At 37.3% G+C, this 24,667-nt stretch overlaps 1 protein-coding gene across 1 annotated transcript in view; it reads left to right on the top strand.

The window, feature by feature from the left end:
- Window positions 1-21,756, top strand: part of cep85l (centrosomal protein 85, like) — a 35,423-nt gene extending 13,667 nt beyond the window's left edge. The window contains exons 8-13 of the mRNA XM_057823530.1: window positions 1,515-1,669; window positions 3,088-3,196; window positions 3,283-3,333; window positions 3,668-3,760; window positions 3,852-4,032; window positions 20,578-21,756. Of these exons, the coding sequence (XP_057679513.1) occupies window positions 1,515-1,669; window positions 3,088-3,196; window positions 3,283-3,333; window positions 3,668-3,760; window positions 3,852-4,032; window positions 20,578-20,732 (744 nt within the window). The 3' untranslated portion in view covers window positions 20,733-21,756. The remainder of the gene's footprint in view (window positions 1-1,514; window positions 1,670-3,087; window positions 3,197-3,282; window positions 3,334-3,667; window positions 3,761-3,851; window positions 4,033-20,577) is intronic.
- The last annotated feature ends 2,911 nt before the right edge of the window (window positions 21,757-24,667 follow it).

Here is a 24,667-nt window from a genome sequence, read left to right as displayed (position 1 = left end):
GGCTGGTCTGGGGGGGGCAGTGATAGAAGGAAGAGACAGAAGCAGGATTCGACAGAGGATGTGGTGTTTGGGGTGGGGGTGGGGGGGCAGGAAGGGAATAAAGGTTTTAAAGCCAAAATTAAGCCTTATCAAGAGTTTAGTATGTCCAAAAAATGCAGTGGGTCCTGAGTCGGTCGCACTCATCAAGGTGAAGGTAGGACCTCAGTTCCCTGAAGTCCTTACCAACATCAGCGGTCTTTCGCGACAGCTCCATCAGCTGGTGCCCGATGGTATCCACTTCTCTCCACCCATCCCCGGACCAGACCGTGTTTGCACGGAATAAGTTCCCAATCCACCCGGTCCTATAAAGCCTTGAATATTGCTGTTTGATCAGTGGTCAAGTTGTCAATTTCCTTGAAAGCTACCATCTTGGAAACTTTCCAGTACAGTAGGGCACCTCCCAAGTCAAACAAAAGAAACCCCAGGACCGACACGCCAAACAGCCAAATATCCTCGATTTCTTCCACGGATAGGACTGTGAGACACGTGGGCTTCCAGTGGTCCCATGAGTCCCTCACATAGCCCGCCTCAAAGATCCCATCCGGGCAGGATGGCCTTCTTGGGGCACCGTGTCTTGTTGAAAAAATCTTGTCAATAGCGCCGAGGAACCAACTAAGAAAATCCATGGTTTTTTTTGTGTGAGAGTCCTACAACAGCAGGTCCTCAGAGATAAGAAAAGTACAAAAAAAAAGAGGACAAAACAAGACTGACAAAGAAAGCAGGAGAGGGAAGAGAGGGCAGTTTCATTTCACAAAAGCAATAAATGCATTTAAAATTAAATGAAAATACCTGAGCTTAGCCTCAAATGGTACAAAAAATAAAATAAATGAGGATCCAAGTACAAAACAAGTATAATTGGCTAACTTGCATTGCGAAAGTCCGCTAGCTTAAATGCTATAAAATGCTTAAGTTGTTTTTTTACAAAGCTCCTAAAAAATCGTTCAAACACATTCCCATGAATAACAGCTAAATATACATCTAATTACAAATGCACAAACAATTAGCTCAAACAGAAATTTACAACCCTATGTTGGTCTTAACAGGGAGCTGCTGGATCCAGCCATATTAAATGAGTTATGTCAAATTCACTGTTGCCACTAGAGGGCAGTGTATTTACTCAAATCAATAAAACTAAATGCAAGGACTTTACAAACTATTACAACGGCACTCTAACTAAACGAATCCTCGAAGTAGCAAAATTTGATTTGAAGCTATTTTTCTAACCGATTTACTCGAGTTAATCGATTAATAGCTGCAACACTATAATCAAGTAACAAAAATATGGGAAAATAATTGAAATCGTACAATAGGAAAAAAAAAAAAACGTTTGAAACGTTTTTTGGGCGGGATTCCCAAGCCCCACTTGACTTTTTTTTATGCTGGCATTTTCTCTGCTTCAAATTTCAAATTTTACACAAATTAACTGTATATTATGGATGTGGAATTATTTGTGCTCTTGTTTTGTGCGCGCTCAGCTAGAGGAGGTGCAGTTGAGAGCTCAGGATCTGGAAAAAATGGTAGCTCACTTACAAGGAAAGCTGGAGGACAGCTGTACTCTTTTGAAAGAGAAAGATCTCAAGATTGAGACACAAGCCAGGAGAGAGAAGGAGCTGATTGCATCTGTGCACAGGTACTATTCTGCTTCTTATTCAATATTCAGCTTTAAAATGTATTGTCAGGAAGTTCAAATGACATGTATTAAACCTTAATTTCCTAAGAGTGCTGAGCCTTTTTGGGTCTGAATTCACAGGCAAAAATTTGTACGTATTAGGCACACAACATTTCTCCGCACCCTGTCTAAAAATATTAACTATTATTAAATGAAGGAAAACAAAATATATTTGCTTCATCACTTCTACACGCTCGTTCTGAAGTTGCTTTCCCTTAATGCCCCATGTTACACCGTCACTCCCAAAAGTACAGTGCAATTGAGTCGTAGTTTGGAGTTTAACCCTTTAAGATCCGGGTCTATTTTACCTTTATATTTCAAAGAAAAAATGTTCATAATGGCCTGTTTGAGTCCCTTTTTTCAGGACACCATAACCTTCAAATACTGTGCTTTTCTTCCCTGACCAATTATAATCAACATTTTGGACCCGAAAAGACAAAACAAAACAAAAAATCCCCAAATGTTTTGTCAAAATTTGTAATATCAATGTCCCATTCACAACCAAACATGCTCAACGAGATGTTTTGATGCTTTATAATATTTATTCAACTTGTTAGGATAAACATTCAACAACAACAAAATGAGACAATAGTTTTATATTTGATAATTCAACAGAAACAGCAGGTATTCAAGTATTTCCTTGAGTATTTTAAACTTTTAAACAAATTACCTCACAATGAAAAAAAATGTCTATAGATAGGTCATGGATATCTACCTCTTAACTATCTCCTTATTGTTTTTTTTTTGTTTGTTTTTTGTTTTGTTTTTGTTTTTTTTGTTTTTTGTCACATTGTTACATTTTTGTCGCATTTCCCCAGATATATTAGATGGTAAATAATCGATCCAAAGAAAAATTGGGGAAATAAAAAAAAGTTTAAAAGGGTAAATATTTGAAAAAGAAAATTTCGACCACTCATTTTTGTCTATGACTTCTGCGTCGCACTCCTTGCTAAATGACCATGTTTCAGCCATAAAATCCAAACAAAGTCACAGCTGTGTCTTTACATTTGGTAATACATGCGACACGGAGTTTTGGATCAAAACAAGATAAGTACGCGATAATATCTTGTTAAAATCAGCGTGTCTTTGCGTAGTTGTGAGAAGGCACGATATTTTATTTCTGATTCATCTGAAGGAGAAAAAAAATACATTGGGATGTTTTTAAGGTACTGGAAAAACTAGAAAATTGGTCTTGAAAGTTCTTAAAAAGTGTTTTAATTTGGTTACAAAAAAGGTGTACGAACCCTGTATTTGTTTTGGTTTATTAGTCTTCTTTCATATGATTATATCAGCAATCCTACATAACAAATAATGCCGTTTTTTCCATTTCACCAGCTTTGTGTGACAGCTCACCATGTCTCCCATTTTATTGTCTATAGGTTGCAACAGAAGGTGCAGAAGTGTTTGGATGATGGATTGAGGCTGGACCTGAAGCATCTTGAGGTGGAAAATTCTCAACTCCAGGAGAAACAAGACCAGAGCAGCAAGGTAAAGAGTGAAGCAGATCAATGCACAAATACAAGCACACATATAGTAGATGTGATCACTGACATGTTCTGTTTGCTCCCCGTTAGCTCATTGAGCGTCAGAAAGTACAGATTGAGAGACTTAACTCGCAACTCAGGGTATGTCAACAAACTCTTGGAACTTAAGAACTATCATTTTAAAAAGTGTGTTTTATTTTTTTATGTTTATGCTCTGACAGTAAAAATGTACACTTAGAAAATTGGTACAGAAAGTATTCTGGCCTCTTTTATTATTTTTTACTCATTTTATTGTGGCATTTGCTTGAAAAAATAGTAAAGTGTTTTCCTCATTGTACACAGAGCTCACCATATAAATTGCAATACACAAAATTGGGAATGATTACTTTCAACCACCAAAAAACTACAACCTTGTCTGTATGCTAAAGCCGTACTATGAACATCAACATACTCACTGCAAACTGTGTATTGATAGGTGACCAATAAAAAATTACAGAAAGAAAGAAGCCTTTCACAACAGTGTGACAACATAGAAGGTCCATCCATTCAATCTACAACCTTATCAAAGGTAATAACGTAATGTGTGTGTTACTGTCTCTGCTAGGAAAAATCTGTCTAGCTCCACTCAACATATTTTCAATTGTTCTTTTATTGAGAAGCAGGCGCAGGTTGATAACTGGCTGCAGGAGCATGCACTGTCTGATGTGGAGATGCCACAAGTTGGACGACTTTTGAGGGAACTGTCCGTGTGTCTACTGGACCTTAAGGCTCTCCGCAGCATTCTGGCTCAGAGGGCGCAAGGAAAGGAGCTCAACTTGTCTCTCCTTCTGGGCATGACATGTATGTAATTGGGACCACTACACATGCAGTATCATACTTTGGAAATTTTTAGTCATTGCTTCAGAAGAACACATCTGGCACATAGTTCATTCCAGAATTGCAAATCCCCCCTATCAAATTTGAAACAATCCTCATACAAAATACTAAAACATGCAATATTTGATAATACTGGATGTAGTACTCACTTCTTTTACTTAAAGGGATCCACGAATAGAAAGACTTGTAGTTCTTAAAAGATGAATGTTATTATGAGTTAAAATAATTTCACATTGAAACCCTTCTCAGGGTTTCCCCTAGGATTTTTTTAAGCTGTGGTGGTGGTCTGCCTCGTAGTCGGACAACCCCATCATGTTGTGCCGCACCAAATTTGTTTCATATCATGACAATAAGATTTTTTTTTTTTTTTGACAACATTTATCTTTTTTCCAAGAACCATAACCAAGATCTATTTGCAAAGTTTGCATCCTGCCTGGAAACACTTGATTTTCCTGGGGGAAAAAAGGGGGGTGGGGGGAATCAGCAATAGGTGGTCCATTTGTAGTCAATGTGAGGCGTGCTGCAAGACGTTCCCCCTTTTCCTCAAGTCTGTCTTCACCTACACAGGAATGAGAAAAAATTAGATCTCTGAAATGAAGACACTCAAGCATTTCAAACTTACATTGTACAGTTCTGTACAATGTAAAGTTGACCAAATGTCTTACTCTGTTCATTGAAGAAAAATCATACAGTTCACTGTTGAGATGGGCACTGTCAACGCAATGGCCGACGGTTGCCTTCAGCAGCACTCCCCATTCATCAGTCTGCAATGCCATCTTTGACATCATGCTGACCTGGTCCATATTCTGAAACTCATTCGATTACCCATTTGGATTTAAATCAAATATGTTGAATTTACATTAGCCAATCCAACTCAGTTCATACTGAGGTGTCTTCGTGGGAGTTACTTTTCTGATTGTTAGTACAAATTCATATATTGAGTGGTTCCAATGAGATGAAAAATACTTGTTTAAATGCAAATACGCCATGTTTTGTAATTTTTTCGATAAGGGTTATGCAAGGTTATATATAACCTTTTTCAATGTTACAATTTAAGTTAAAATAATACGATTGTGATTATTCAAAATAATAGGTAAATAACACCTTGATTTTTGTGTTACAGCCACAGCTTGAACTTTGCCATTTTTGTCCATGTTGGGTCCCAGCTAGATTTCCTGTTTGCTTTTTTGCTTACTTCTCCTACCCTGGACTGTGCACATTCCTGATCTGCATCTCCACGTGCGATCTCGTCTCATTCAGTTTTTCAAAACGTTATCTCGACATTAAAATACAACCCTTGCCATACCCATTTGGTTATTTCTACTCCTCCAAACGTGAGAGCTAATACCTTCGCAACTGAAGAGCACCTGGGTGCATGAGAGTTCCGAAATATTTAATCAGCCTCAGACGCTAATTAAATATTTCGGAACGTGACGGTCTAGATCATCGTAAAAATAATGGTCATTTTGTTAGCGGACCCCTCGACCTTAGGAACTTTTCTCTTTCCAAAATACCGTACTTCAAAATACTCTTCTGAAATGGCAACGAGTGACGTCAAATGCTATGATAGGAGTAGGACGCGACGATTCGGGCCAAAAACACCCCATAAAGAACTTAGTTACGTCAATGTCAGTATATTAAGGTCGTTTTCACAGTCTTAACCAAGAAATACATTCATTAACTTCAAATGCCTTTCTGTGGGTTTTTCTCCCGATTTCCATCTCTGTGCCGAGCTGACGTAACAACCGTAAGCTTTCAGTAGAACTGATGCGCTTTTCAAAATAAAGCGTGAAAAGGAACAATTTGGATTTTAGCTGCTATTTCAGACGAATTATGGCCAATTGTGCGTACAAATTAGCTTCATATATGCATTTAGACGTCATGTTAAATTATACAAATTATAAATTAGTGGCTCTTTAAATCTTTAAAAAAAAAAAAAAAACTCATTTGCAAGCCGTGGCGGCTTTTATTTTAGTGTGGCAGCCCGCCACGATATTTCAAATGTAGGGGAAACGCTGCCTCTTGATGTTTTCGGTTTTGTACAATTTGTAACATTAGTTTACCTAGTAGGTCGCCAAATTTTGTTGACATCGCAGGCAGTGACAACACATGGTTACGTTGCTGGGCTTCCAGAGTATGACTCTAGCGACATAAACATGCCATCTGTTCAAGTCTTTCGATTTGAACCCGAGAGGAACATTATGATCATGACAGCACTGTCGATATTTCACAAAACGAGCAGCAAAAGCAAAATTAACAAGAGAGATGGGATGAGACAAGACGAGAGTAGAAAAAGAAAAGTGTTTTGCCACAATGTGCTACACCTGCGATACATCCTACAAGAGGCGATTTTGACACCCAAAGTACTACCGTGTGTTTTGTAGCTTGTTTTGTTTAGATCCATACAGACAGAACATACTAAAGATGCTTTAAGAAAATACTTAAACGTAGTAATATCAAATAAGGGTGGTTTAAATATGCTACGTGAATAAAATGGTCAACAGATCAACAATCTGCTTTAAAGCTACCACAAGAAAACGCAATGCTTAAAAGTATGAAAGGGGAAACACATGCAAAAAGATTTTTGAGGCAATGAAAAAGTAATAAAAGACTCAATAAAAACACAAATGGGTTGTACTCTCCGCTTATACCCAATGAGCATATGTGTTGAACATCTCGCCGTGTAGAAGGAATTGCAGTAACCTGGGAGTATTCGTCGAGTAACACTGACAATCTACGTCAGAGGTCACGGAACCGCGGACCTCGGTCCGGTTCCGGACCCCCAAGCCATCTGGACCGGATCTCAAGATGTCCGGACTAATAGACGTTGCAACAACAAAAATCTTTCTTTTTCCTGCGGGTTTGCAGAGTGGAGGCGGGCAACAAACAAAAACCTTAGCGGTGACGCGCGTGAGCCAGCCAATGGGAGTGAAGCATTTGAAAGTTATTTTTAGAACAGCATGTCTCACACTCGCTTTCCAGACTCCGTGGAGTGACAGCCAAAAACTGAGCCGAATGAAGTTTGAGGAAGAGGCGAAAAGGTACGGCAAATGGCGTGCTCAAAACTACGCAAGATTGATGCAGAAAACAGAGTGTTTAAGGAGGAGTGGACCAACACATTTTTGTTCATTTTACCTGGCGGCAGCAAAAGACCGCTATGCTTCATCTGAGACTCATTCAGAGACGGTAGCGCTTGTAAAAAGCAGCAATTTGAAAATGCACTATGAGACGAAGCACGCAACTTTTTTTTTTTTTACAAAGTTTCCCTATGAACTCTGCCATCCGTTCTCAAAAAACAGCGGAATTAAGGGCTCAAAATGATCGCACCTCAAGGCTCATGGTTCATTTATTCACTGCACAGCAACGCGCAAATGAATTCTCCCTCAGAATAGCGTGGATACTGGGTCAAAACAAAAAGTCTTTCAGTGACGCACCGATTGTCAAAGATTGTATGAGTGTAGTTGCTGAAACTTTGTTGATGGAAAGCAAAAGGAAGAGGTCTGTCAAAAAATAAAGCAAATCCCCCTGTCAGCATCCACAATTAAAAAAAAGAAGTCTTGAACATGCTCCTATGTTGCTATTTAATGATTCAGTTAAAGCACTTTTTTAGTTTTATGCACCCTTTATATTTTATTTACATTTTTGAATGTTGTAATTATCAGCATGGCCACGTAAAAGTACGTTTGTATTTTTTGGAAAAAAAGAAGCATTAAAAATATTTCCGGACCTAGAGGATTTTTAATTCATGACCCCTGATCATCACCTCAAGCGTTCGTTGCGCGCTTAAAACATGGCGCCCTCCGTACGTCAAAACATGTCCTAGATATTATAGATTTTTAAATCAATGGCAATATTTTCTGTGTTTCTAATAACATATTTTCGGAAACGAGAACAATTGTGGCTTATTAGCAGTGTTGTTAATAACGGCGTTACAATATAACGGCGTTACTAACGGCGTTATTTTTTTCAGTAGTGAGTAATCTAATTAATTACTTTTCTCAACTTGGCAACGCCGTTACCGTTACTATGCATTACTAAGTTGGTTGAATAAAAAAAGTCAGAGAGACGGACTCACGGAGACGAGAGAGCAGAGCAGGAGTGGGGAAGACGCCGTTGTAAACGCGATGCTAGGTGGCTCCAATAATATCTGACTGTAGCCTACAAACTACGCCCACATGATACGGTAGATATCACATATTATAGAACTAGATGCTAAAGATAGACACGGCTGCATTGGCAACATGTTTTAAGGACTACATGCGTTAGTAAACAGCCGCCATCTTAAAGCAGTACACCTCTCAGGAAGGCTCTGTTGTAGAGCTCCTTCCTTGCGAACCTTTTTTTTATGTTTTTTTATTTTTTTTTATCTAAAATGGTCCTAAATTGGCAAAATCTTAACTTAAATCTATTTTTAAATGATGAAGCAGTTTTAAAACTTACACATGTTGAAAGTAGACAGAAGGGAACTAATGCAATAGCGGGAGCAATTTTAACAACTTTAATGGTTGATTCACAACTTTAAATGACTTCCACACATAGCAAAGGTTACTGTCTAGTTATCGCAATACCCTTGTGTCTAGTTAAGTGGAGGGTAAAGAATTGGGCTGTCCCAAAAACCCTTTAAACTTCACATTGTGTGACTTTTTTTTTTTTTTTTAAACATGAATCCTAAAACAGGGACCAGCAACATTGCTTTGAGTACTTGCCACTTGGTGTATTCTGCTCGTAATGTTCAGTTGTTGAGCCTCCTTTGAAGCCAATTCCATAGCCACACTTACATCAAAGGCTGTCTTTAATGTCAGTCCACTTTCTGAAAGTAACCTCTTTTGTGTTGCTTCATTTCTCAGTCCACATACCAATCGGTCTCTTAATGTGTCTTCTAAAACATCACCAAACTCACAATGTTCAGCCAGCTTCCGCAGCGCCGCTACGAACATAGAGACAGACTTTGCCAAGTAACTAATTACTCTTAAATTCAGGTAACTGAGTTACTAACGCAATTACTTTTTGGGAGAAGTAATTTGTAACTGTAATTAATTACTTTTTTAAAGTAAAATTAACAATATGCGTTATTAGACCCTACAAGTCTTTAAGTCCGAGGTTCCCTTTAAGTAAAAGTACAGATACACCTGCAAAAAAGTTACTTTAGTAAAAGAACAAGTATTGAAAAAGAAATGTAATCAAGTAAACATACAAAAGCACTTGCTTTAAAATTTACTTTACAAAAAATGTACAGTTGTACCTTGACATACGTTCGCTTCGACACACGATCCTTTCGACATCCGATGTAAAATTTGACTCGCCTTTTGTTTCTACATCTGACGACATCACAGCGCCGGTGGATTTTCTTGAGAGGAATCAACACAGGTTCCAAGAAGGTTAGTGCAGGTGGTGAAACAAGGAAAAAGGTGACGCTTACCATTGACATGAAGATGGAAATGATAGAAAAATATGAGCGTGGGGTGCGCACCCGTGAACTTGCTCAACAATACGGCCGTAGAATGTCTCTCGACGGTCCTCCTCCGACCTCTGTTTGCTAGTCTTTATAAGTTAAGGTGACGATTATTATTGTGGTAACATCGCCAGCTTCGTCAGGTTTTTATCATTTATTTCAGAATTCGTGCAACTCAAAACGCCTATTATCCGTCGCAGTTGACAGTGTTCTCAACGAAACATTAAAAGAGAAAGTAAATCTCAACGACACCTCTCCCTCTCTCTTGTCACGACAGCGACATGGTGCGTTCAGGTACAGCACGCAAAACACGTCCGCCACATTACAACCCGATTCGTTACATTATTACAGGAATTACTATTATTATTTTACTATTCCAGTTTTTATTAATAATTAATTTGTTTTGCTATGTGTAATTGTCATTTGTAATAGTACCAGCAGTATTTATTAAGGATTTAGTGTAGGTTTTTGGACTTTGGAAATAATTAATGGAATTATAATGTATTTTCTTTAAGAAAATCCTGCTCGAAATACGACCATTTCAACCTACCAACAAGGCCCTGGAACAAATTAATTTTGTATGTAGGGGTACCACTGTAAAAGTATTTTCTCCCAATGCAAAAATGTAGTATACATCCATACATACATACATAGATCCGAGTCAATATTCAATGAATGAACCAGAAAATTCATTGACTGCTCAGTTTTATCTAAAGCTTTGGAGAATAGGGAAAAAAAAGAATGAAATTGACTGCAATGTAAACAGAAGCCAACAAGCTAAGAAACTCCAAAACTTAGCTTAATAGCGCATTGCAAGCAACTATCAGGTGCATACTGCCACCTACTGTACAAGAGTGTGGTGTATAATATCGGTCGATGAAAGCATTTTAAAAGATAATATCAGATAATATCGACATTGGTTTTTCATTATCAGTTTTGGGCCAATATGCATGTTGCCTTCGAAGTGAATGTAAAAGCCTTCTGCCTTTGTACAAGGGCTGGTCACAGCTTAGCTCATTGCTTATTGACCATTAAATGTCTCTAAACTAAGATTATTGAGATTTGTTACGTGAGCAGACCTTTGTATTAATGGTGCAAAAATTAATTGAACTAATAAATGATTGAAAAATAATGAATATGTTAAGGCAATGGGCGTATATATAAGTATCGGTTTTGATATCGGTATCGCATTTTTGGAGTTGGACAATATAGGGTTATCTGTTAAAAAATCATTATCTGACAACTGTATTTTGAGACCAAATCATAACAGAAAACAATGCTTGAAAATGTTTTTTTTTAAAAGCATACAAGTCTGGAGTACCCACTAAAATATTTCACTTGTCCTAAAATGTCCTTCAATTCTGAAATGAGCCACGTACTCCACATATATAATTTGACACAGTGCTAAATTAATAACTGGACACGCCAAAAGTTGCGCTTAATGACTAATATGACTGTCACTTTTGACAAAACCCCAGTTTTGCATGTTGCTAAAGGTGTTAATTCCTGAGAAATGACTCCAAAGCCAATTACTGTAAATGAAATATGTATGAACTCTCAACCCTAACAAACTCATCTATTATCTGAATAACTGCTTCTTCTACCGTAATAAAAAGCACACATGTTGCAGGACACATATTCTACAAATAATATTTGGAATACTGTACTAAGATTTTTTTTTTTTTTTTTTTAAATAAAGGCTCTCACAGAGACGGCAATAAAACAAATAATATCCCCAAAAAATAAAAAAATAATTTAATTCAACTTAAGATTCAATGTGGTCATTTGAGTTGTAAGACAAGAAAAAGCACATTTTAGGAACTTATTAGGGATTTTTAAAAATAATATGTTTAAGGCTTTTTTTGTCTTTTTTTTTTTTTTTTTTTTTTTTTAATATATATTCGGAATTAGTCTAAACCAGGGCTCAGCAACCTGCGGCTCCGGAGCGAAATGCGGCGCTTTGAACCCTCTGATCCCGGCTCAGTTTTATATTAAATAAATGAATATTTGACATTATCTTCCCTTTAGTAGGTAGATTAAGTCAGGCTCACTGTTTTCCGTGTTTGTTAACAGAACACTCACGCAGGTCATGCCATTCACATGTGAAAAGACTTGTAGGTACGCCTTCCGAGTGACAACCGTGACTTTACATAGTTGGTGAATTCATGACCTGCGAGAGTGCTCTGTGAGTACAAGTGTGTAAAAAGTGAGCACTTATTCTGCTTACTAAATGGAGGCAAAACTCTTATGTTAAGTGAAATATGGACTGCAGAATATATGGCGGAAAACACTGGGTTGACTTGAAGTTCCGCTCTGAGACCCCCAATTTGGCCAAACTTCATAATTGTCCTAAATGCATGTGTGATACATCATCTGAAAGCTTAAAATCTCAATTTTCTGGGGAAGAAAATTTTTGAACAGGAGGGCATTAAAAAAAAAGAAAAAATTTAACCTGTAAAGGCTAACTCGATGCGAGAGCATTAGAGAGTACACCTTACCTTATTTCGATCCAAAAACTCTGTGTAGCATGTCTCACCGAGTGTAAAGACACAGCTGTGAATGGCCACAGCCGGACTTTTTTGGGATTTTATGGGTGAAACACGATAATACAACAAGGGTCACAATGCAGAAATCGCAGACATCAGGGCGTGGACGAGATTTTTTTTTCTTTTCTTTTTTTCCCCCAATTTTACTTTGTTTGGATCGACTATTTATCATCTAAAATATAGGGGAAAATGCGACAGTAACAAAAAAAAATACAATTAAGCGATAGTTATGAGGTAGATCTCCGTAACCTATTTACAGACATTATTTTGTCATTGTGACATAATATATGTGAGTGAATCATTTTATAAAGTTTTTTTTTTTTTTTTTTAAACTAAATATTAGACATCAATTAATGATTCTGAGCTAAAAATGATAGACATTTAGAAAAATAAAGATAGTTACTTACCTTCTTTTTAATGCTGGGTTGAAACAAAAGCGGTTGCGCAGTGTCTCTAAACGGGGGTCTCCAGGGTAAAAATGATAAATTATCAATACTTTGGGGGCTTAATGCACCATAAAACTGCTATGGCAGCATGCAGACATATTGTTCTATCAAACACAACAGTTCTTGTTTGGCTTAAAATACAGCAGTTTATTTTAAAGAGGGGTGCAAGAGCAGAAATTGCTTTTTCAGCCTTGTCTGTTTTCCGCCATATATATACATTAGGTGTGTAACGGTACACAAAAATCTCTGTTCGGTACGTACCTCGGTTTTGAGGTCACGGTTCGGTTCATTTTCGGTACAGTAAGAAAACAAAATGCAAAATATAAATGTGCTAGTTGTTAATTACACAGCTTTGTGCTTTCAACAATAAGAACATTAGCCTATAGACCCTACCCACGTGACGTCACAACTCCTTCCTCCTGACTGGTGCCGCCCAATTGTCCGTCAACACATCATGTTTACCTGTTACGGCTACGTACATTCCTCCTATTTACGACGTGTTTTTCTGCTCGTTAACATTAATAATCAAAATGGTGAAGGCGTGTGTGGCGGTCGGTTGCAATAACAGAGAAGATAGACGGAGAAGACGGAGAGACTTGAAGTTCTACCGGATTCCGAGAGACCCGGAGAGAAGAGAGCGAGATGGGCTGCTGCAATTCGACGAGAAAACTGGGCTCCAAACGATTACCACAGATTATGTAGTAGTCATTTTATATCTGGTAAGATGCATTTAATATATATTTAGAGGGTTTTGGGCTGACAACCACAATTAAGATCATTGCTAGGCTAATCGCCGACAACATACACGTATGTATGTAGTGAGAGTGCTATCGCTAAACCATATAAACATTAAAAGCCCTAACTCCATTGACAAACGACGTGAAATACATTAGACTTGACAGTGGATGTTAGCAATAACAAAAGATTTTCAATTGAAAATTTCGTAACTCACCTTTCCAAGCACAAGATAGATTCCTGCCGAATTTTCGTGGACGAGGACCTGTTTCTCCCAACCAGCAACGAAGTATTTATAAGCCTCCAAGCTCTTAAAGTTTTTCAAACTTTCGTGAGAATAGGCTGATTTTGTGTGGACAAGATAGTTGTACATATCAGGGTAGCTAGCAGATGTCAGGCAAATACGGCGGAGACAGCGGGTCGAAAAACATCGATTTAGGCATCAAATATGGATCTGGCGAATGGATAAACTGAAGCTTTTCCACATAACGCCTTTTATGCAACGCATCAAGTGAGTTTACGGCATCCGAAAGCACCGGGTCTTCCATGAAATGCATTATAAATTGCTCGATCAATTGAGACCATTGATAATACAGAAACAAAATGACGGACAAGGGGGCGGAACCATACAGCGAGCACGTGATTTTGTGACGCCGGTGGGTAGGGGTCTATACAAAGCTAGAATTCTGCTTAAAAAGTAGCGGGTATTTAAAGATAATCCAACAACAATTTGCCTTTCAGACCCCACGTATTGGTTAGCTTTCTTTCTAAAAGAAATAACAAAAAAGAAGTCCTGTGCTAAAGAGAAAAGCAATCCCAATGACAAAGATTTTAACATGTCTTTCACAAATAAAATCCCTCAATGAATCATTTTTTTTTCTTATGAACAGTTTTCAAAAGCGTTATTGGTGGATTTTCTCAAGTTAAAGCGCCACACAGAAATTAATAAATTTAATTGTGTAAGCAGGATCTGTGTATTATTGTTATTAATTACAGGTGTTTTAGCTCATTTCAATCTATTTTATTTAAATGGGCTAATATTTATTTTATTATGTGTTTATATTTTACAAATGTGATGTAGTATTCATTTATATTGTATATTTTATGTTGTATAACTTTAGTTCCTATGTGAATATTAGTTCCTATTTGTTTTGTTGTGGTAGGAGGGTTTTGTATTGAACACGGGGCCGTGTTGGTTATTTTTATAGCAGAGAAGACAGCAGTAAATCAACAAGGACAAGTCAACTGTGCCCCGATCTACCACTCAAGAGATCTAATGGGCTCAAAAAGTGGGTTACGATTGCATATTAGTTTGAAAATCGACCGGATCCACAGTATTTTTACACGAGTGACTTCCGGTCTGCCCAATCCTAGCTACCGATAGTAGTATTGACGCAGGAGTTTCGCGTCTCGCGTCAAATAATAAACTCTGCCTTTCTTTTCGCGTGTGTCGTGTTGAGCCGCTTCTGGGACGCGTCTAACACACGGCCACACTGCGACTGCTGTGCATTGGCTGATTGACTTTAACGCCCGCGTTTCACTGCGTTCTCGCAGCGGCCACGTTGTTGCGCCGTTGACGTTTCTAGGTTATACTGTCGTACCGTATTGGTCCTCATTATAGTAGAGAAGACGGAGTAAATACAGTGGTACCTCTACATACGATCACTTCGACACACGATCTTTTCGACATCCGACGTAAAATTTGAGCCGCCATTTGTTTCTACATCCGACGAGTTGCTCGAAATACGACGACATGACAGCACTGCAAACGAACGCACGGTGGATTTTCTTGTGTGAGAAATCAACACAGTTTTCAAAAAAAGTTGATACAGTTGGAGAAACAAGGAAAAAAGTGATGCTTACCTTTGAAATTTAGATGCAAGTTATAGAAAAATATGAGCTTGGTGTGCGCGTCCCTGAACTGGCTCAACAATACAGCTCCATGGTCCTCTTCCGACCACCGTTCGCCACTATTTATAAGTTAAGGTGACAATTATTATTGTGGTAACATTGCCAAGGAAATCGCCAGCTTCGTCACGTTTTTATCATTTATTTAAGAACTTATCCAACACAAAACGCCCATTGTCTTAAGCAGTTGACTGCTCTCAAGAAAACGAAAGTATTATCTCTACCGCACCGACCTATCTCACCGTGACGTCAGCTTCGCGGTGCGTTCAGGGACAGTAAAAAGTGTCCGCCATATTAGAATCCAATTCGTTACATTATTTACAGGAATAATTATTAATTATTCTTCTTATTATTATATTATTCTGACTTATTTATTTATAACTTATTTGTTTTTCTATGTTTAATTGCCATTTGTAACAGTGCCAGCAGTATTTATTAAGAATTTAGTGTATGTTTTTAGGCTTTGGAACGAATTAATGGAATTATAATGTATTCCTATGGGAAAATCCTGCTCGACATACGACCATTTCGACTTACAAACAAGGTCCTGGAACGAATTAAATTCGTATGTAGAGGTACCACTGTATAATCTACACCAGGGGTCCCCAAACTACGGCCCGCGGGCCGGATACGGCCCGCAGCCACATTTGGTCCGGCCCCCTGAACAAAAAAACCAAAAAAAAAAAACAAAAAAAAAATTGTTTAAAAAAAAAAAATAATAATTTTTTTTTTTTTTTTTTTTCCAATAGAATTATTTATGTCCTGGATTTTTTCTGTGAAGAACTGAGCAATGGTTATTTGGTTATTATCTATTTAATGAATACAGTATTATTATATTATATTACATTACATGATATTATATTATATTATATTATATTCAGGGGTGCACATAAGTGGTCCGCACATGCGTACTGGACGTAGACAAACGCGCTGGCCCTCAACGGCTTCCATACGCTTTTGCAGAGACGTCACCGGAGCTACCGAAAAAAAGGACTTTTGCTGAAAAGTGGCTACAGGAGGTACCATGGCTAGAAGTGAATGATGCTCGCACGGAAATGCGGTACAAAATGTGCCGTGAGAATCCCAATGTCGCCGATTAGAGCAACGCATTTTATGTAGGGTCAAAGAATTTCAGCCATCCAAACTTTGAAAAGCACGAAAAAAACAGAGAGCATGTGGCAATTAAGCAAACTATTGATGTCAAACAGGACCCCACTCGCCCTATGGACATGTGGCGGAATAGGGCGGAATAAAGGTAATGAACAGCGACATGCACTGACAAACGTGTTTTTGCTCGCATTTTACAAAGCTAAACATACACGTTCAATGAGGTCTTATGAGGAGGACATCCCACTTTTAAAAAGGCTTGGAGTTAATGTGGGAGCCGCATAATGCCCTTTATTTTGAATTGGTGCTTTTATGTTTATTTCTTTACATTTCACTTCAAAGTAATGGCAATTTTGTTGTGCCAGTTGATGTTAATCAAGCATTAACTGTTAATATAATTAATCAAAGTTAATTGGCTCTAAGTAAAGCTTGTCATAAATTTATCGCATCAGGTGGGTCGGCTCTCAAGCTCAATGAGGACCAAGTCACATCTCCAGGTCCTCCTCTGAGAACCTGGGCCAAAAAATTATGTGCACTCCTGATTATATTATATTGTATTATATTATATTATATTAAGGGCTGTCAAAGTTATCGCGTTAACGGGCGGTAATTAATTTTTTTCATTAATCACGTTAAAATATTTGATGCAATTAACGCATATGCCCCGCTCAAACAGATTAAAATGACAGCAGTGTCATGTCCACTTGTTACTTGTGTTTTTTGTCTCCCTCTGCTGGCGCTTGGGTGCGACTGATTTTATGCACCATGAGCATTGTGTAATTCTTGACATCAACAATGGTGAGCTACTAGTTAATTTTTTTGATTAAAATTTTACCAATTTTATTAAAACGAAAACATTAAGAGGGGTTTTAACATAAAATTTCTATAATTTGTACTAAAATCTATCATTTAAGAACTACAAGTCGTTCTATCCAGGGATTGCTTTGACAGAATATTAATGTTAATGCCATCTTGTTGATTTATTGTTATAATAAACAAATACAGTACTTATGTACAGTATGTTGAATGTATATATCCGTCTTGTGTCTTATCTTTCCATTCCAACAATAATTTACAGAAAAATAAGGCATATTTTAGAGATGTTTGAATTGCGATTAATTACGATTAATTTTTAAGCTGTGATTAACTCGCTTAAAAATTTTAATCGTTTGACAGCCCTAATTATATTATATTATACTATATTATATTATATCATTTTTATTTTATTTACTTTGGTTCCGTGAAGAATCCAGAAAGGGTTATTTGATTGTGGCTTTCTGAAAAACAATACATTTTTACATTTAGGCACTCCTGCAATCGTCACACTTTTTCTGTTAGAAACTGACCCCGGCCCCTCATCAGAGAAGAAAAGGGTTATGTGGCCCTCACAGGAAAAAGTTTGGGGACCCCTGATCTACACTAAGAATCTGTAACCCGATCAACTCACAGCCCCGAAAAGTAAGGGTTACATTACGTCAGAAACTCGTTTTGTACGCCTCCGATCCTAAGCGAGCACCACGTACCGAAACGGTTCAATACAAATACATGTACCGTTACACCCTATGCCGGTTACCGGTTTCATGGTTTACCGTGGTGTGAAAACATCGCGGTTTCAAAACCACTAAAATTTTCTGTCAGACCGTAGTATGGTACTCACTATTTTTCATGTGTCAAAAATGCAGCCAGAATTGGCTTGGCGCAGCAGCGCTCACCTCCTCCCGTTTGTTGCTGTGTGTGAAAGTGGCGCAATCGGCATGACAGCCAGCAAACCCAAAAACAAATACTCCAAACATAAGGCGTACTTATGTCTTACTCTTCAATTTATTGAGCTCTCAAATCGTGGTAAGTGGAATATACAAAATGAATACATTTCAAACGTTGTACAATTGTATTTTTCCATGTGTATGTGTTTTCCGCGTGTACGCGTACTCGCGTGTACTCGTACTCGTGTATTTGTACCACATGTACAGGACGTGTACTTGAGTTTTCTTGGACCACGGTTACTTTTGTGTACTTATACACGTGTACTGCGTCTACTTGTGCCGCGTTCACGTGTACTTGCGTGTACTTGTACCACATGTACTGGCGTGTACTAGGCCTGAACGATATTGGAAAAAACTATTGCTGCGATTTTTTGGGGGGTTTGCGATATATTGCGATATTATATTACGATATTAAAAATATATATATATATATATTAGGGCTGTCAAAATTATCGCGTTAACGGGCGTTAATCAATTTTTTAAATTAATCACGTTAAAATATTTGACGCAATTAACGCACTAGGCCCGCTCAGACAGATTTAAATGTCAGTACAGTGAAAGGCCAACTTGTTAATTGTGTTTTATGGAGTTTTTCCGCCCTCTGCTGGTGCTTGGGTGTGACTTGCATATGTTGTGTGGCGTAATGTCACCCTCTGCTGGTGATTCAGTGCAGCTGATTATTTGGGTTTCGGCGCGCTTTTCTGACGTGATTATATGTCGAGACGAACTCACACTAATAGACAGTGCTATTCAGACCAGCTAACGTCCGCATCCAGTATTCAGTGGCAGTTCTCATAGCCCCATCACACTGTTTGTGTCTCATACATGCATCGCTTGTGAGTTATATTCCTCCTTTGTTTATATTCATGAGCATTAGATAGTTATTGATGATGTGTATTTGAATTTGTTCACATATATGGTGAAATGCAGTTACATTGTTAGATGCTTGTGAGCTAATTGGCTAGTGCTACTGCTCAAATGGACACGTGTGTGTACATTTTATGTTATTTTGTGATTTATGCAAGTTATTGACACATTGCCTTGTTATTTTCAGTTTTACAAAAATACAAGAAACGTGCTCCTGTCAAAAAGAGATGACTTCAGTAAAGCCCATGCTACTTTGCCACACCGTCTGATTTCTTTTTGGAACTTATGTTCGCTATCTGTCAATTTGTGTAATCACACACATTGAGGACAGAATAGGGCTACTAGTTTATTTTTTGATTGAAAATTTTACAAATTTTATTAAAACGAAAACATTAAGAGGCGTTTTATTATAACATTTCTATAACTTGTACTAATATTCATCTTTTAAGAACTACAAGTCTTTCTATCCATGGATCACTTTAACAGAATGTTAATAATGTTAATGCCATCTTGTTGATTTATTGTTATAATAAACAAATACAGTCCTTATGTACCGTATGTTGAATGTATATATCCATCTTGTCTTATCTTTCCATTCCAACAATAATTTACAGAAAAATATGGCACATTTTATAGATGGTTTGAATTGCGATTAATTACGATTAATTAATTTTTAAGCTGTAATGAACTCGATTAAAAATTTTGATCGTTTGACAGCCCTAATATATATATATATATATACTTTTTTAATAAATGCTCTTAAGGCACTTTAAATGTAATAATTATGATCACTTTTAAACATAACTGTTCCACTGAATCATTTTTAAACAAGAATAAAGTACTGTAGTAGAAAAATGCTTGGCTTTATTAAATGCTTTTGTTTACCTAACATGGCTGTGACTCTTGGAGTGACATGTACAAATTACAAACTCCTCATAATCACTTCTGGCGTTTATTTTATATGTCTCAAACGTCTCCACATTCTCCCCCCACAGACACACACATTCATTCCAGCCCGCGCTCCTTTGCAGAAACTGTTTAACAAGTTAAACAGTTTGATTGACAGATTGCTGCCTGGCTTCTTTGACCAGATCAAAGCCATCGTTAACTTTAATAAGCAAGTGCCGCAGTGACTGAGAGCTGGGAAAGAGGGTGAGAGAGGCTGTGCGAGCAAATGAAGCAGATCAAGGATTTGTGGATCAGAGAAAAAAACAAAAAAAACTATCGCACATCCTTGCGATGGGACCATCGCGCATGCGCACATCGCGATGGCGATGTTTAAACGATATATCGTTCAGGCTTAGCGTGTACGTGTACTGGCGTGTACTTGTAGTACAAGCACATGTACTTTCACGACAAGTATACCGACCAACACAGCAGTTACTCACACATTTTCTTGCATTTTGTAGTTTATGATTGAAATGCAACATTGGTATAATAATGCAACTTGATTCTCCATTGCAAAGCTTTTATTTGGCAACCCAAAGGGAAAGGTAGAGGATTTTGTGCGCTTCAGTACTTTGATCCTGGTCGCAGTACCAGTTTTTGGCCACTGATCTTATATATTGTGCCTTTAAATTGTCCTCCAATTCTATTGTTACTCTTATATTTCATATTTGACCACTGAAATAGAAGTATGTCTTTGGTAGTCTCTGTGCAATAACCTATTGAATGTTTCTTTGCAGCATTGAACGTGTCAGCAGAGGAGAGCGAGTGCAAGGACGTAGAGGAAGATGTCGTCCCTGTGAATCTGCTCGAGGTCAGCCAGCTGAGGAGAGGCATCGACGAGCTGAGGAAAAACATCGCCGACTGCTACACCCACTGTGCGGTCGACAGCTGAGTTGCTTTTTTTCCAGATTGCGGGCTTGAAGTTGACCCAGGAATTTTCATGCTTTCGCCTCAAACATCAATGACTAACTTCAGCACAGAAAAGGGTTGGTGCTGTGGTGGTTCACAACTGCTATGCAAAATGACTTAAGGGTATTGCACCCTTAGAGCTGTGAAATTATGATGGGAACATTCACCATAAGTATGAGTGGTTTGTGTTTTTACACAAAATAATCATAACAAGCTAAAAACGAAGGCTTTATCCTTTTAATATTCTTACAATTTACAAATATGTTTAACATTTGTTGTTATAATCAGTGTGCAATCCTCTCTGTTTATTTTTAAAGAAGCAGTACGCAATATTTGTGTTTTTCTTGAAATGTGTTTTGTCAGAATTACGGCAGCTGGACAGAAAAAGTATTGTGACAACTGGTAATGGTCATGTCAGTGTCATCCTTATTTTATGGTCGCATTGAATATACTAATAAATATTTTTGTATAGTTTTGTATATTTAGGAAATACTGTATACAACATTTTACCAACATGCATGGCTCACCGTACGTTATCTTTTCCATATTTCATTCCGCCCGTCCAGAATCGTGAACTTAATGTTTATTGGGCATCATTAACAGTTAATGAAATCAAGAACCAGAGGATTCCAATGTTAAGATGCTTATAGAACCTCAAAGCAATGATTTGTGTCTGTAAAGATCGTTTTGGAGCCATGTTATTAATCCTTTTTTGATGCTGCCGAAAGGAAACAAAAGGAACAAAGAATTATTTGTGTTATGCTTAACAAAGCCAGTTAAATTGTATCAAGATAAAATGTAAAATGTTTTGATAAATTTATAACTTTCTATATTATTGTATTATGCATGTTGTTTTAATAAGGGGTTAAAAAGGAGACCTACTGTTACTGATTAACTGTAAATGGCAAATGTATGTTTACATAGGCCTATCCATTTAAAAGCAGAAATATTTTACAATTTTGTTCCGCTCCTGTTAATGACAAATAAAGCTATTTTTTCTAAAGGCCTGGATTTATCACTTCTCAGAGGCGGGCAGTAACGCCTTACATTTACTTGTGTAACTTTTGGAGGAAAATGTACTTCTAAGATTAGTTTTTAGCATGGCATATTTTTTACTTGAGTAGATTTGTAAACAAACGCTAACGCTTATTCCGCTACACTGGAGACCTTACATTTTCCTCTTAATTCTACCTAATAAATTTTACTTTTTATTTTTGCCAGCACAGTGGCTCTACCAGCTTCACCAATGAGACGTTGCAACAATAATCAACAATCAGATATAACAAAGTCACATAATCACAGACAAGCATGCAGTCAGAAGTCCTATCAGGGGCGTTACTAGACTGATACAGTACTGGGTAACAGCAGAGGAATGGCAAGGGTGCAAAAAAATTTTTAGCACTTAAAAAGTCAGAAACCGCGCTTTAAACTACATATAATCAAACCAAAATACATTTCTGTAAAGGGATTTTTGTTTTTCAGCAATCAGTATTCAAAATTAAAATTGGGACATTCCCTGTTGATAGACCACTGCTCAAGCTCATCAACTTTCAGCAGAGGTGCCGTGACCCAGATCGGAACCAGGGTTCCTGCGACCACAGTTGGAATGTTTGTCCAACAGTGTTGGCAAAAGCCAAGGTACTGCAGGCAAAACGGCTGACGAGCTAGCCAGGTGTCAAACGTAGAATCTCCTGATCCATAGTCAGGCGTGTTATCCATTGCGCCATCAGCCTTGATGTTGATATCTGGGTTCATTTGTATGGGGTTATATTGCTGACACTATTCTGAGCGAGCAATAATGGATATTGAGCACATTAAACTAGATTTCGAGCACAAAAAAATATATTGACCGAGCAGTTAAAGATTTTAAGCGAGCACTCGTAGATTTTGAGCACGGAAAATAATATTGAGCAAAAAAAAAAATCTACTCTGTGCCGCTCAATTCCCCCGTCCTGCTCTCGCTCCGTTCCTGTGGAGATAGAATAGTGCCACAAGAAGTGAGGTTGTAAAATGAAAATTATACCTGTAAAATGATCAATTTTAACTAAAAAACACTTGTATTTCCAAATTTTGCGTTGTGTAATAAACATGAAAAAAACACGATGTAAAAAAATTAATTCTACAAGTGTTTTTTTTCCAATTACAAGTGATTTTTTTTGTTCTACAGGTGTTTTTTCTTCACTACGGGTTAAAAATTAGCAATTACAAGTGCACAAGTTTTGTCACATTCTTGTCGAGTTTTATGAGCCAAAAAAGATACTCGTAACCTAGTTTTAAAATAAAAACATACCTGTAAAATGACTAATTTTAACTTGTAAAACAAAAAAAAACTTGTATTTCCAAATTTTGCGTTGTGAAATAAACATGAAAAAAACACAATGTAAAAAATAAATTCTACAAGTGTTTTTTTTTCCAATTACAAGTGATTTTTTTGTTCTACAGGTGTTTTTTCTTAGCTACGGGTTAAAAATGACCAATTACAAGTACACAAGTTTTGTCACATTCTTGTCGAGTTTTATGAGCCAAAAAAGATACTCGTAACCTAGTTTTAAAATAAAAACATACCTGTAAAATGACTAATTTTAACTTGTGAAACAAAAAAACAACTTGTATTTCCAAAATTTGCGTTGTGAAATAAACATGAAAAAAACACAATGTAAAAAATAAATTCTACAAGTGTTTTTTTTTCCAATTACAAGTGATTTTTTTGTTCTACAGGTGTTTTTTCATCACTACGGGTTAAAAATTACCAATTACAAGTGCACAAGTTTTGTCACATTCTTGTCGAGTTTTATGGGCCAAAAAAGATACTCGTAACCTAGTCTTAAAATAAAAACATACCTGTACATTTGACTAATTTTAACTTGTATAACAAAAACAAAACTTGTATTTCCAAATTTTGCGTTGTGAAATAAACATGAAAAAAAACAATATAAAAAAAATTCTACAAGTGTTTTTTTTCCATTTACAAGTGATTTTTTTTTTTGTTCTACAGGTGTTTTTTCTTTGCTTACAACCTCGCGAGTTTTGTCTCCCCCTTGTCGCGTTTTCAGAGACAAAAGTCGCTTGTAACCAAAGATGAAAAAATCTACTTGTACATCGAAATAATATGTTGTAAAAAACAAACACAAAAATATCATTCCAAGTCGTGGTCAAAAGAAAACGTTAAGAACACAATCTAGTGAATAGTTCTTCGGGTGTTTTTTCTTTAATGATCTACAAGTGTTTTCTGAGCATGTACAACTAAATTTCGGGGTAAGCATGTGAGCCAAAATTCTGACCAATCAGAACGGCGATTGTTCAGGAGGAGGGCGGGACACACCATTGCCGACCTGCCGGCTTCTGCTTCCACTTCCATATGATGGCAGATGATAATGATCATAGAAATGGCGAAACCCCTTAGGTAAGGAGTTTACTTTGTTTTCTCTTGTGTGTCATGTACTAAAACGATTTTTCAAGCAAATGTAATCCCAATTTCAATATCAGTTGATTTTGCATTTTTAAAGAAGGGCACGAAAATCGACGTCGAGCCAGTTAGCCACAGTTAGCTATGTTGACTTCGAGTGTTGAGTTGATACGGTGTTACAAGCATAGGAAGAACTCGAAAGACATGACAGGAAAAACGGCAATTAACGACGGCGCGTACCGTCGCCCGTGTGATAGATTCCGGAAAACTAGAGATGTTATCGTTTTAATTTGATTTTTTTATTTTTTTTTGTGAATGAGTGAACAGTACAGGGCATTAACGCTATTGGAACGGGGCGTCATTTCTTTATATACGGCAAGTCGGAATTGGCTAATTTGGTTTTATTTTTTGGCTTAAAATGGTAATATAATAGATCATTGTGCAATCATATTTCATATAGATGGCGTTGTGCTGAGAAAGTATAGCAAGCAAGACACGCAGGGCATGGTAGA

Source organism: Corythoichthys intestinalis, chromosome 19 (genome assembly GCF_030265065.1).
Source record: "Corythoichthys intestinalis isolate RoL2023-P3 chromosome 19, ASM3026506v1, whole genome shotgun sequence".
NCBI lineage: Eukaryota > Metazoa > Chordata > Actinopteri > Syngnathiformes > Syngnathidae > Corythoichthys > Corythoichthys intestinalis.
This window is presented reverse-complemented; position numbering and strand designations above follow the sequence as displayed.